A 16,210-nucleotide genomic window follows, 5' to 3' on the forward strand; every position below is an offset into this window, starting at 1 on the left:
TACCAACTTTTATAACTTTTATGCGTAACTAATTACTTTATTCATTAACTACCAACTTTTATGCGTAACTAATTACTTTATTCATTAACTACCAACTTTTATGCGTAACTAATAACTTTATTCATTAACTGCCAACTTTTATGCGTAACTAATTACTTCATTCATAAACTACCAACTTTTATGCGTAACTAATTACTTTTTTTGCACGTACAACTACTTGTAATTTGTCCGTGGTTATTTTATATTTAACATATCAGGGACTTCTCTTTCTTCATTGTAATTTCTTGCAATTGTATTCTTTATTAGATTAGTCACCACTTTTTTTCAGTTTTGGTTTGTGTGTAAGATAGATAAAATATTATTATTGAATTTGATTTATAAATTGATTGGTTTGTTTATTTAAGCTTTATATGCTGTAATTTACAACATAAAATTTAAATAAGTAAATCAAATCTATTTATAAATCAAATTCAATAATAATATTTTTTTACCCACAATATCAATTAAATTCAAGTTAAAACAGCGCAGATAATGAGAGATGAGTATTTTACATTAAAAATAATATACATATATATATATATATAATTAGTAAAAAACACTTATCTAACTTTTATCTTCGACTTGAAGTTTCATCATTGCTGGATCATCAGGAAGAGTTACTAAATCTCAAAAAAAATTCAATTTATAGAAAAAAATATTTTACAGGAAGTTATAAATTATTATAAAAAATTTTTAATTACTATATTTTTTTGTTAACGGGAAGTTACAGAAAGTAATTATGAAATAATTTTCTTTGGAATGGGGATAGTTTAATTTGGTCATTTGTTTTTATAATTTTTTAAGAGGTATTTATTTTCGTGCCTACATTTAGAAATTAATTCAGATTTTTTATATAAATCTGAATTAATTTCTATTATATATATACATATATATATATATATATATATATATATATCTTTATAAATATATAATATATATATACATATATATATATATATATATATATATATATATATATATATATATATATATATATACATATATATATATATATATATATATATGTATATATACATATGTATATATACATATATATATATATATATATAATATATATATATATATATATATATATATATATATAATATATATATATATATATATATATGTATATGTATATATATATAATAAAAATATATTTAATGTAATGAAAATAAATTTAAATTTTCCAGAAAGTGGTTGTGCTTTCAAATTTTTAGAAAAATGACAATATTAAAAAAGTAAATATTTTTAGAGGTTTTGATTAGTTTTTTTTTAAAAACTTGAGCTCGGATCAATTTAGGAATTGTGAGAAAATGTTGTATATTTTTAAATGTTTCGTATCATTAAATTTATTTAGATGGGTTTCCTAAAAAACAAGAATTATCTTCAAGTGAAAACCATCAGACCCTTAATTCTGCTATTACCTTCAAAATTTCAAAAGCATGTAATGATGTAAAAGATAAATGGAGTTTTTGTAAAGAACGCGTCTCTGATTGCAAAGATAACCCAACGTTTAGAGAGAACTGTCCGTTAACATGTGGAACTTCTTCTGAATGCAAAACAGAAAATGATAACTGGACGGATTGGGTGAAAGTTTCACCTTGTATGGTATACTTATATAACAATATACTGTTTTTTTTTATACATAGAGGTAACCTAAATTTCATACAATTAATAAAAATGTTTTGTATTTAGTTTAGGGCAGAGTGGGGCAATGGCAACGTGGGGTAACTCCAAACATGGAAAAATATACTGTTCGCCAATACCTCACTCTCCCCTACATCAAATTCGCAAAAATATTATCGAAAACTTTCCTATTTAAACATTATGATAAATTTTCCCTAGCTTTATGTAAACTTTTGCTAATTTTGTATAAAAATATAAAATTGGTTAAAAGAAAAAGTAAAGTATTAGTCTGACAACAAGTTAATGAACTTATTAGAAAAAATGCCACTTAATTTATGTTGCTCGAAAACATGAAGTAAAAAAAACGTTTATAGAAACGTTTAACAATCCTGTAAACTCGAACGTTTAACGGAGCTATTTACTTATGAAGAAATTCTGCCAGATTTTGCTTATAAAAAATGAATTCGTAATAAAGTAATGAATTCTTTCTAGTTTAAGAATAATTTTTATGGCAATCTGTAACTTCTGGCAGTGCTGGCAAATAATTATGAAATTTTTTGATGCAGCTTAAACAAAAAAAAAACAATTTGAATGTAATATCTATAGGTACAATAAATAATATTAATGAAAAATAATAATAACTAATATACAACAACATAGTAAAAATAAATACACATGACAAAAGTATACTTATAAGTATTTCAGAAAAATTAAAATTTATTAAATTTTTACAACAACAACAAAAAAAAAACCCATCTGTTGCGCAATGATTCGAATTCAGGCGCAGAACCTAGATGTTCTTCTTAGAGTTCAGGCTCAGAACCAGATTCAACGTCAACTCTAGCCCAATAAACGACAGTGGTAATGAAACAACATTGGTAATCAACTGATAATGATCTTCCTAGTTTCGCGGTGCTCTGTGATAAAACCGTAGAGACTTCTGGGAGCACCTTAATAAACACACACACAGATATATATATATATATATATATATATATATATATATATATATATATATATATATATATATATATATATATATATATATATATATATATATATATATATATATAGAATACAATATTGAAGTTGATGCAAACTTTGTTAGTTTGGAAGATAACTTACCACACACATTACCAAGAGTTTGCATCAGATGATCAAATAAGTTGATTGGGGATATTCTTTTTAATACGACTTTTTTTCAAGGCAATTGGTTAAATTTGTAGATTAAATTTATATCTTCAAAGTTAAGGTTGTTAATTACCAAAATATACCAGGTTAAACTTGTGAGACTATTAAAAGTAAAACTTGAAATTTGTATTAAGTTTACCCACCCACGGGGTACGTTGATACAACCTATGAGCATCATTAAAAAAGTAAACAAAAAGTATAAAACTTAAAGAAAAGGCAGATATTTACTTGAAAGGCAAAATAATTCATCAACCCAAATGATAATTCATGTAACCCAAACAACGCATTCTATGGTTCAAATTACATTTCAAAAATCCAGATAACAATTTATATTCTTTTCTATCTCTTAAAAAACAGATGTGGGCCACAAATGTGAAAAGATCGTTAAAAACAGTGATGACCAAAGAAAAGATGTTTCCGAAGCACGCAAAGTGCCATTGAAGCCAAAAATAATCTTCAAGAAACAGACATGCCTTTGAAATGAAGCGATCGAAAGTGATGCATGTTTAAAAAATTTATTACTATTTGTATGACCCTGAAGGGTCAAGGAGGGGTGTGATTATTTTATGTAAAATGCTATAGCATTTTACAAAATATATTTTATAGAATATACTTATATATATAAATTTAATATTTAAAATAGTTTAATATATCAAAAAAATATTCTATAGAATATTTTTTATGCCAAGTAGATTTTTATCAATACATATCAGTATTATCAGTACATAAGCATTTACAATAATTGATAATTATTGTAAATGCTTATGTACTGTTTAAGTGTTATTATAATATGTTTACGCGGGCTTTAATAGTTATATTTGAGGTTTATAAATTAATGTAACTTGTCAGTAGAATTTGTAAGAGAGTTTTGTGTTTATAAGGGAAAATTACAGTACATTTTAATCATAACATTAAACTAATTGTATATATGCCTTTTTCAATGTCAAAGTAAATAAATTCACCACCACAACATAAAAAATTTGATTTTGTTTTACGCTTGGATTGCTTGTCACAATCCAGACATAAACCAAAATCAAAGTCAGTTTTACTGTTTTTAGTAGATCAAATAAATTTTAATTATCTATATAAATGATTTAAATAAAGCATCTTCTATAATGATTTGAATAATGCATTATCCACAACTCCAAAATAGTTGCGCATGGCTTCTATTGAGTGTTTAAAACCTCCTAAAAAAAAAGTTTAACACTTTTCAATAATTTCAAATCCGAGAATTTAACTAACACTCTTTACTAAAATACCAAATAATGTTATTTTGGTTTTACTTTACAATTAATAATATTTATTTTATTGATATTAACGGTTTCGCCGTTAGGGAAACGCAGTATAATATTATGCAAAGTTTCTGTAACGAATCAATGTAACGAAATTTCTGTAAAAACCAGTAATAAAAGCACGCAACATTTAAGTTTGACTTTAAAACCTCATGAAAAGTGTTAAACTTGAGTAAAACTGCCCTTAAAATTAACGTTTTTTTGGTTTACACCTGGATCGTGACGATCACGTGTCTATACAGGTTTAAATTCTGAATTTGTTTCTGAGTGAAACTAGATGCAACGGCTAGGAACGCATAACCTGAATTTATTTTAACTTTTTCAATGTTATATTTTAATAAAATAAATATGTAAAAAACAAATAAATAGCAATAAAAAAAAGTATAATTCTTGGATTTTCTCATATTGTTTTGTATAAATTATGTCATACATCAAAGAACTTTATATAATTTATTTTTGTTGCTATATTTAAGGTGTTATTTTAAGTCTAAATATATAATTTAACTGCTGAAAATTAAAGTTTTTACTTGACAAAAAAATTTTCAACAAATATGAAATATTTAGGCTGATTGCCAATATAGAATGGAACGGTATTGCATTAATTCGTCAAAGGATAATGAAGTAAACAGTTGCCCCGGAAAAAGTACAAGTTACGTAGGCTGTACAGATTGTAAATGTAAAGACGTAGATCCCAATTGCATCAAAGAAAAAGCAACGGGGCGCTGTGCATTTTCAGCTGAATGGGCTAAAATAAAATGCAGGAAAACTTGCGGATTTTGTACAAGAGAAGGTTTGTTTAAAAACATTTGGTTAAAATATTATTATTTTTCACACAAACCTACCAACTCGATCAGCACAATCCGTTGGACTAACGTCAAAAAAACATTGGAGTTGTTCGGCCAACGCTGCCCCAACGTTAGTCCTAACTGTTGTGCTGCTTGGGAAGGTTCCGTTGCAGTCAGTTAACGGAAGACTTTAGCATAACAAGTCTAGTGAAAACCATGACTTTATAAACGTATACAACGATTTTTTTTAATCAAAGTTTTACTAATCTTAACTTCATTGGTAAATATAAAAAATGAACTATACGCTATGAACGTAGTTAAATCTATGCTACTATAGCTAACTTGGTTTTAAAAAATTCGACATGTTCATCTTTACCCAGTTTATCTTTACCCATGACGTGATTTAAACGTTTAAAATATGTATTAAAGCGTTTTGATACGTGTTTTAGATGTTTAAAACGCGTCTTGTGCCCATTAGATACTTACTACCAAATGCCTTGAAAAAAATTAAAAGTAGTTAAAAGCAATAACTCTTATAAACGATAGGTAAAAATCCAGAAAGTAAAAAGTAAGGAATGTTTTAAAATGTAAGGTAAAGCAGAAGTAGTTATGAAATTTACTATATCTAAAAGATTGTACGGTGCATTGGATTTACATTACTTTTAACTATTAGAAAGGGAATTTAACCGGCTAAAATTTGGTTTAAAACTTTTTTGGATTTGGTTTCTAGATTAACACTGCGGTTCACCTATTATGAGCTGAAATGAACTATTTTAGAATTAATCGACATTCCTTTTAGTAGTTATATTGCTAAAAAATTATTTTTAATATAAATTTCCAGCACACCTATTCATAATCAATCCATTCATAATAGCTACTACTGCAATAATAGTAATGTTATAGAATAAAGTCTGTGACGCTTTTTTGACTGCAAGCAATCAAAGGCTTTTGAGAGATCAGTTAGTATAGCGCCAAAACAACTGTTATGATCTAAGTATTTTCTCCATTTTAGGTCATTTCAATAAAAGATTGTTGAGCACTATAAACTTTACGAAAATCGTATTGATGTCTGGATAAAATGGTTTTGAAAAACATAATTTTTTTATATACCTTAGATAGGTTGGATAAAATACTGATTGGGCTGTAGTTGCTTTAGTTTGCTTTTATAGTTACGCACACACACTCAACAATAGCAATTAACATATTTGTGTTTGGACATATATAGAAATTAATTGTTATTTATTCACAAACATGGTTTTCAGTATTAACCAATCAATATAGAAAACCACAATCAAAAACGTTTATGTGTATAACATGAAAGTTTTTGAGATTGAACTTTTTAGTAATTTTTAGTAATTCTGGTTAATTCCTAATTTTTGCTTTTCTATTTAAATATAGTCGGTTAATAAATAATAAAAATAAATTCTATTTAAATAAAAAAAAAAAATTCTATTTAAATATAGTCGACGTCAAGAAAAAACACGAATCTTTACAGCTGAGCTGGATCTCAAAGTTATATAACAAAAACAAAAACGGCGCCTGGAAAGACTCAGCTTCCTACATACTTAATCAATACCGAAACGCTAATCAAGGAAACCTTGTCCTTCTCACATCACACTCATATGATTCTTTAAAAACTCTACCTCCGTATTACCAACAAACAATGAAAAGTTGGAATAAATGCTACTTAAAACACAATAACCATAAGAATCTCACTATCGAAGAAGTGCTAATGCAACCAATATTTTTTAACCCATACATACGCAACAAAAACCAATCTATGAAACCAACTCAAGAATCCATAAATAATAACATAATCATGCTAGGGGACATATCAAAAGTATTTGTCCAGGGCTTTCTGGAAAGCCAAGTTATTGGTATAAAACATCGCCTCTTAACAACCATAATAATTTCATTACCATCCCCAATGGAAAAACATGATAAACACCCAAAGTCAAAGCTTCGACTACAACAAAACGTCGCTGTGCATAAGCACCAAAAACAACCGTCGAATACGATTCCTTGAATTAACTCCGAAAGCAATTTACAACACTTCCCTAAATAACAACGATAAAAGTACACCCAATAAATTTTACAGATGGAAGGACATTTTCAACAGTATGAATAATACCTCAACAAAAGAATGGGCCCATTTGTTTATATCCATACACAAAAATGAAAGCAACAACAAAGCCGATGAAATAAAGTATAAACTAATACATTTTGCACTACCCACCAATACACTGTTTAAAAAAAGAGGCCATATAACAGATGATCTCTGCCCACAATGTATGAAAGAATCAGAAAACCTACAACACATGATGTTTAAGTGTGAAAAAGTTCAACCCTTAGTAAAATACACTTTAGCCCTCATTCACAAAATATACCCATACCTAATACCTCTTAAAAATACTTTCAAATCACTACTTTTCTTTTCATCAACTTTTGTAAATAAATTTTATATTGGAAAACTAATAACTAACGAACTATTATACATAATATATTGCAATAGAATGAGGTCGTTCCACGACAAAAAAATTTACCCCAGAAGGACGCTCATGCTGGAATTCCAAGGCAAAATAAAAGAATTTTGTTAGACGAAATTTCTATTATTAATAATGAAAAGATTTCTTTTCTACAAGAATGCAAAAATATCTGGAGCGGAGAAAATAATTTTAATCTAGAAATTAACAAAGTTCTTGTAAATTAAAATGCCCAGATATATTTTTTAGTGAAAATCTCTTTTTTGAAATTTTCTTTTTCGCTTTTTCGTTTTATTTTCTTCGAATTTTAATTTTTTCGTTTTTTCGTTTTCGTTTTCGATTTTTTATTTTTTATATAGTGGGTTTTTTATTTTCTTAAACGTGAGCCCCCTCGGAGTCTGTCTTTATGTATTTTAATAGTGGAACAGTAGACCACCTTGTATTTTTATTTCTTAACTACTGTAAAATTTATTAATACCTCTGCAGGGCAAATGCCCGAGGAGAATAAACTACAATACGTTAATTTTTGCTTTTCTTGACTATTTAATTTGATGACATTTACGATTATAGATAGTAAAGGTCATCAAGGCATTAATACTTCATTTCTCGACGGATGTTCCCCCCAGGGTCAATTTTAAAAATGAAATGAGGGGGGTGGGGGCATTTAAAAAGTGCTGAGTATTTTTTTTTTAAATCGTTCTCAATAAAAATCTGTTGACTGAAGTGTGTCAAATGCCAATCATATTCTGAAAAAACTGATTATAAGTTATAAGTAAATATGCTTAAAAAATAAATATAAATATTGATATTATGACGTATACCGCCTGACTAATATTAGACTGCCAACCTTTATATTTTTGTAAAAGAAGTTTTAAAAGAATGATTAGAAAATGTTTACTTAGGAGCATCTGCAGCAATTGGAATTTGAATTGTTGCAAATGTACTCCGTTGTACCAGGTTTTAACAAAAGTATTCTAAAAAAAGTCTACTTTTATTGAATCATTATAAGTAGAGTACAATACAATGTGCTGTTAAATTTTAACGTCAAAGTATGGTTTATAGTTTGATTGAAAATAAAGAGATATGATATTCCGAAAATATTCACCTTGGTACGTGGCCTCTGTTTGACAACTAGCCGGAGGAACTTTATGAAAAGATAGAAAGATGTTTTGTTGAATTAAAACATAACTGCAATTTTTTACCAATTAGTAGCGTGTCAAACTTTGTAATCATAATAAATAATGAAACAATGAAATTTAAATAAACGGCTGTGGCGTAGTGGTTAGAGCGCTTGCTATAGAAGCATATTTGGCAAGATCCAAAAACTCTGCAGCAAAATCCAGAGTTCAAAGGCCTACAGCTTTAAGCCTTTTTTTGCGCCATAGGTAAGGAAGGAGGCGTTTCTAATTAAATGCTCTTCCACGGTGCTCTGTGGCAAGATCATTGGGTCATCTTGGGGAATCTAAAACAAAAATTTATATATAAAAAAAAGGGTTTCTCAATGCAATTGGAAAAATAATTACTTTACACCAACGCACTGTTGAATGTGCATGAAATGATTAAAAATGATTAAAGATGAAATTAATTTAAATGCATACTTCATTACTTTAATTAACACTTTATAAAAAGATTTTCTGCCCCCACATGCCCCCTCCTTCCCCGTTCATGCAGTCAAAGGTTGAGTTTAGGAAATTTTCAAAATTTAACAAAAAACTATTTTACAAAAGTATATATATAATTTGCCTAAAATTTTTTATTCAATTCGTTGTTTTTAGTAATCAAATAAATAATAAACACCCTCTACCAACGCGTTGATCAAGTAATTTTAATTGACCACAAGTCGTTGCAGCGTTGAACACAAACCGTTATAGCGCGCTGTGATGGCTTGTGGTCAGAATAATAAACCTGCAAAACCCACTTTTATTAATTAAAATTGAAAAAATTAAATGATACTTTCAAAATGATGAAGTTGCGAGATTTGTATTATAAACTTTTAAAGGCGAAAAGAAGAATAACAGTATAATAGATATTGAGGCATGACTGTACGGTAGATATCGAGACATAACGGTACAATAGATATCGAGACTGACATTATTTTGAAAGGTTTGAATATATCAGATAAGATTAAAAGGGATTTTATGAACAATTTTAAAAGAAAATGGAAGGAGAAAAACAGAACTAGGACACCTTATGAGGATATCGTAAGTACCAGAATTGGTTAGATAGCGATGTCAAGCCTGTAGAGAATATTTAACCTTCAGACCACCTGTTAATCCTGGTAAATAATAATATATGTATATAATAATCATTTAGTGTTATATGTCTTCAATGCGATGTTGTCAACGCCAATATCTTAATGTTATCTTTATTATGTTAATATCTAAATGCTTACAGTTTTCTTCAACATGAAGGATTGAAAGCCGTATGATATTGTGCATCCTCAAAAGTATTATAATTTTAGACCTCGAAGATTGCCAACCCACTCTTTTTGAGCAAGACTGTATAATAATTATTCAATTTCTTTTAAAGTCTTGAGTATTAAAAAAGTTTATACAGACATCAAGCGCCATGATTAGTATAATATGTATAAAAATGAGTTGGTGCTCCACCTCCGACAACTCCTACCCAAGAAGTTATTGCTGAGTATCTAATGATGAAGATATTATGCTTTTCTAGAAAGAATTAGATAAATTTTTTTAATGCTTCATTAATTTTCTGGACGAGGGAGGAATTTTCTTGAGAATCGTACTAGACGAAGAAAAGAAAATTGGAAGAACTATGCAGCCAAAAGTCTACAGATGAGCTGTTATCTGCTGCTATGATGCATCTCAAGATGGATGGAAGATTAAAAGATGCACAGGTATTGCAGGAAATACTTATTAGAAAAGACAATGGAGTAGTACACCAGGGTGCTTGCTATAGTAATGTTAAAGCACTTGCTCTGTTATTACAATGCAAATTATCCAAGAATGATTATCAAATATTTCGAAATGGAGCCAAGGAAAGAGGATACAGCAAGATGTATCCCTTATATTATTCAGTACAAAGGAGTACTGCATCCCTACCTCTGTAATACAAGTAAAAGACTACTCAACTGAGATAGGACTTATCCTCTTTGCCGTCCTACCAACGTAGGTAGGACGACAAAGAGGATAATAAAAATTGCCAATACTTGTTATCCAAATTTCAAGCTTTTACTAATCAGCAAAGTTGGATGGCAATACAGGACGATCCGTTTACAAAGAGAAATCTGAAGGTTGTACACGTGAAGTTTTTTCTGTTGAGGAAAGTCTTTTCCTGACTTGCTTGGTACCACTTCAACTGTCTGTAATTGCTACATCTAAAATTCTATGGGTTAATGAGAAGCATTTATCAATTTTGTACTGCAGACCAACGCGTTTTAGATATGTTAATGAGAACAAAGATGTTCTTGTTCAGGAGCTAAATCTTATCAAAGAACAGGAGCTTCAGCTTACTCTTGTTGAAAATATTTTTATTGAACATCAACTAGAAATAACCATGTTGGATGGCAAAGTAGCAACAACCCTCATTGATGTAACTGATTCAACTCTTTGTTGTTCTATTTTGTGGTACAAATCCAAGTAAAATAAATAATCTAGATACTATTTATGAAAAAAGCAACGCACTTAGTAAATCTAGCTTTTTCTATGGAATATCTACTCTTCATGCATGGATCAGATGTATAGAGTGTTTTCTCCACATCTCATTCAGAACAGGTTCAGCGAGGATTAAAGGAGAAGATTGGTTTGGTAGTGAATGTTCCTAGATCTGGCGGATCTGGAAAATCGAGCAATGGTATTACGGCAAGACGTTTTTTCAGGGTATGTTTTTTAATAAAAATCTAACTTTTTCCTAAAATTTTTATAATTTAAGTTAAAAGAAATAAGATCAATAAATATTTATTAATAAATAAAAATGTTTTCAGTATTATTCTGTTACTGCTGAAATATTGGGTATCAACGAGAAACTAACCAAGCGTTTGTACATCATACTATGTACTGTCTCATGTATGGAAGAGGTAAATCCTGAGGTTCCAGAGATCTAATGCTAAGAGACAGCTCAATGTTATGTTTATCTATGCCCCTGGTATTATATATGCAGCAGGGTTTACACAAACTGTTAACACACTCTCACCAGGTAGTTCGCAACAAAAGTTTACCTATTCGTATGCTTTCTGAAGAAGCACAGGAAAGCAAAAACAAAGATGTAAAAAACCTCAGAGAATTCTTTACACTTGAAGTATCTAGAAAAAAAAACAAATTTGGATTTAATGAGAAGACTTCTGTGTAGCTCAGATCCAGTAATCAGATTCCCAAAAAAGTTAAACTTCTTCTTGTAGAAAACTTTTAACTTATATGAACTTGTTTTATTTATATGATTTCACAATTCAAAACATTTTTATTTTTTTATTTGGGGTGCTAATTAAATGTAGCTTGACCCTTAAAAACAATATAGTTCTAATAGCGCATATTGGATTTTGTTGTTGTTACAGATTCACTCTGTGAATCTGTAACAACAAAAACATCCAAAACTAAGCAATAAAAACTGGGATTTTTTTGCTTATTTTATATCCTGAAAATGCGTTGTTTTGGGTGGTCTTTAGTAAGTTCATTAAAATTTTTCACAAAATTTTCACGTAAAGCGAAGCAATTTACACCAAAAACGCTGAGTAATTGTTCAGCTTTATGTGAATAAAAGTTTGAGCAAAACTGCTGAAGTTTTTATAAACTGACCAATTATTGGTTAATATAACAAGGCCAGAATATAACAAAATTATCAAAAATAGAAAACGTATAAATTTAATCATATTATACATCTAATCATATATTTTTGGGGTCAGGGAATCCATTTCTAATATCAAAATTAGGTTTTGACTACTCTAAACAACGGGCTGTTTTGTGGGGCAATTTTAATTTTTTGGTTTTGAAGATTTGACACTTTCAGACGTTGTAAAAACTCCAAACTTAAGTATGTTTAAGTTTATGTCAAACAATAACCTTTTGCAAAAAATTCTGGTGGTTGGAGTCTGGGAACAAAAATACCCCAAAAAGTTATTCCCCTTACCCCAAAAGTGAGGGCAATGAGTTAATGATTTAATTTTTGTTACAATTTTATACTAAGTTTAACTAAGTTAGTAGATTTTAAATTTCAAGAAATAAACTTTTAGAGATACTTTTTAGATTTTATGACCATACAAAATTTACAACTCCCTTAATTTGGGGAGGGTTGAAAATTTATTTAGTCGTAACTTTCAAAATCTAAAATATTATTCCATGAAATTTAAAACATACCAACGCAGTCAAATTTAGTATAACTTAAATACCAAACTCATTCATTAACTTATTGCCCTCACTGTTGGGGTAAGGGGAATAACATTTTGGGGTTTTTTGTTCCCAGGCTCCAATCACCGCAATTTTTAGGAAAGTATTATTATTTGACATTAACATAAATATACTTAAATTTGAAGTTTGCACAATGTCTAAAAATATTTGAACTTTCATTTGTGCATTTAAATCGACTGCTGTCAATACAAATGAACAAATAAAACGTTTATATGGAATAGTTTGTAGTATTTCTACAAAACGCCGCTTACGACAAACTAATTTTTTTAGAAAATGCTCTGCAAAAAAGTCATTGATTTCCTCAAAATACCTAAACGCCCAAATGAAGTTTGCACCAGAACATCTAAGGTGAGGTAGTCAACAATAGTCAAAGATTCTTTTTTGATGAAAGCAAGTTGTTTGGCTTAGATAAAATTAGGTATGTTTATCTACTTTATCTATCTTACTAGACGTCTAGTAGGTACAAAGATAAAGTAAATGAAAGTCTATGCTTAACTTAAAATATATGTTTATGATGCATTTGCAAAGAAGATTTCGTTTGGACGGAAGTTTAAAATAATTATGTTTTATCATGGGTTATCTTGTCAAGCAAATAATTTCGCTCAGTTTTACATTCCAAACAAACATCCGAGCAAATAATTCCGTTCAGTTTTACATTCCGAACAAACATACAAGCAAATAATTCCGCTCAGTTTTACATTCCGAACAAACATTCGAACAAACATCCAAATACCGTATAACGATCAAAACAAAATAAAAAGTTTTAAGAAAAACGTCTATCATGGTTAAAAATTAGAATAAATTATTGCACAGTTTGTTGAGATTGTAAGACATTTTTTAAGCACACAGTTGCAAAACTGCTATAACTTAAATTGCTCGTTTAGATAAGCACTCTGACGCCACACTGAAATAGCCTGCTGCCGAGGGCTTCAGTACATACGTCGACTAACAAATAGCCTGACTCACAGTGGAGTACTGCTCCATCAACTAAGGGTTTGGGATCGGGCAACAACCTTTTCTTTCATTATTCTTGGTTATTTTCTTTTTTTTATGAAAACGCCGTATGCTATAAAGGTAAGCTAAACTAGTGAGCAAATGCTTATTTTAATCAGCTATATATATATATATATATATATATATATATATATATATATATATATATATATATATATATATATATATATATATATATATATATATATATATATATATATATATATATATATATATATATATATATATATATATATTATTAATACTGGTGTTTCATGTTTTAGATTGTGGGAGTAATGAAATACTTTTTTCTGAAATAATATTTTATTAAAACTTACTAAAGCCATGTGGGCTTTAAATGTTATTTAACATTTAAAATTTAATTATAAGGGGCTCTATGAAAAGGTTGTGGTGACACCAGTCATCCGTATCTTCTTTGAGCCCCTGTCTGTTATATATACATTCTTTGTGTAATGTAAAAGTTTGTAACTTTACTATTTATTTTTATATGAACAGAGAACTATATGTATTTAATATTTATAATAACAATAAAAATAATAATATATGACGTTTCAGTTGCGCTTATGCTTTGGGACCGCCCATAGTTACGCAATGCTGTATTTCACTAATGAACAAAACAAAAGTTCAAAAGTTTTCCCTCACTGAGTCTAAGTTTAATAAAAAATCAAAATAGCGCATTAAGTTTAATGAAAATTGCCAAGTAAAAGAACTTAAGATCTACATCTGCTTTTAAATGAATTGAGCATCGCGTAATTTATGGACGATCTTTCACCAAAGTATACACTTTTTTTTTTTACAGAAAAAAATACATCCTATTGTTTATTTATAACAAACATTTTAAATATTTATTAAATATATCTTAAAAGCTATAAATTATATTTGTTGACATTAATTTATATATTGACATTTCTGTGTATTTTATAGAACTTTAAAATGAAAATGGTGATAGCTGAAACTATTGCACAAAATAAAAGATGGCTGACCAAAATGGTGGGTTTACACACATTCGCCCAAGCAAACGCAAAATTTTCTTTGTTTTTTTTTCAATTTGTATTATTTTTATGATATATATATATATATATATATATATATATATATATATATATATATATATATATATATATATATATATATATATATATATATATATATATATATATATATATATATATATATATATATTTGCTTTGCATAAACAATTAAGTCTTGTGATATTCTTAATTTGTGTTTTGAAGATAAAGTTTTTAATTTTTTTAATTTTAAAGCCATTTTTTTAACCTTCGGATTGCAGCCTTTAGATTATTTTTCAAGGTTTTATTATCAAGTTTATTAGTTTTTACAATTGGTTTGAAAGTACATTGGTTTCTTATTGCATCGTTGTCATTATACTCAATATCATTTAAAAATGAGGTACCCTTTCTTCTTCCTATGGCTCGTTGTTAGCCAAAGTATTCATCTAATGAATCTTGTCATGGTTATTCAGTTAAAACATACTGGAACTAAATTTCAAAAGGTATTTATCCATATCAATAACTAAATTGACAGCGGCATTGTTCCCTTTATATGTTTGCCAAAATAAATATATATGAGCCTTAGTTATATTTTCGGGTCTTTGATATTTTTTAAAAGTAATATAAGGTTAGACACAATTGTATTAAACATTGATCTTTTGAAATAAAAGTAAATACTTAAATATTAACTTTCATCTGTTTTAGAAAAAAAGTTGATTTTTCTTTTTTGAGCTTTAGGAATTTTCCCGAGCCTAATATTTAACAATAAAGACGAAGCATTTGCAAAAATCAAGGGTAAATCAACAATCTTTTTCTAAATATTCTTCTTAATGCACCTTTGTATACAAAAATCGTGCACTCATTAGTAAGCTGCATTCTAAAAAAACGCTAACAATAAGTTAAGCAACAGCATTCTTAAACTGGCCAGACTATGTATTTTATAAGTATGTAAAGACATAATAAAAGATAGTCAGGTCAGTTGAGCCGTTTTCATTAGATTCTATTGTTGTTAAACAATAAAAATTAAAATTTAGAATTTATAATAATATAAACATGACCAAAAAATTTAAATTTATTATTAAAAACAAAAAATAAGCGGACCAAAGACGCGGACAATGATCGCTTAGGTCCGCTTATTTTCGCGAAAACTTACCTTCATCCTCCTAGCTTTATCAGGATTTGTAGCTTCTATTCATATTTATTTTTGCTTCTATCATTATAATTTTTCCAGTTTTTCTTACCTGAACCTGCTTTTCTGTCACTGTTATATCTTTGTCCAACCAAGTTCGCACATTTCCAAAAGATTTGAGAAGGTTCTTGAATGTTTCCCCAATTCAAATTGGAGTTTGCATTAAAATGTTCATAGAATTTAATTAAGTTTTTTACTTCAGGTTCATCAATACT

The 16,210-nt window shown here is 28.4% G+C and overlaps 1 protein-coding gene across 1 annotated transcript in view; it reads left to right on the forward strand.

The window, feature by feature from the left end:
- LOC105843189 (cysteine-rich secretory protein 2) overlaps positions 1-14,808 on the forward strand; it is a 28,957-nt gene extending 14,149 nt beyond the window's left edge. Inside the window, exons 4-6 of the mRNA XM_065816815.1 lie at positions 1,400-1,650; positions 4,716-4,941; positions 14,721-14,808. Coding sequence (XP_065672887.1) covers positions 1,400-1,650; positions 4,716-4,941; positions 14,721-14,728 — 485 coding nt within the window. The 3' untranslated portion in view covers positions 14,729-14,808. The remainder of the gene's footprint in view (positions 1-1,399; positions 1,651-4,715; positions 4,942-14,720) is intronic.
- Positions 14,809-16,210: the final 1,402 nt, after the last annotated feature.

The sequence above is a fragment of the Hydra vulgaris genome, chromosome 13 (genome assembly GCF_038396675.1).
Source record: "Hydra vulgaris chromosome 13, alternate assembly HydraT2T_AEP".
NCBI classification, from domain to species: domain Eukaryota; kingdom Metazoa; phylum Cnidaria; class Hydrozoa; order Anthoathecata; family Hydridae; genus Hydra; species Hydra vulgaris.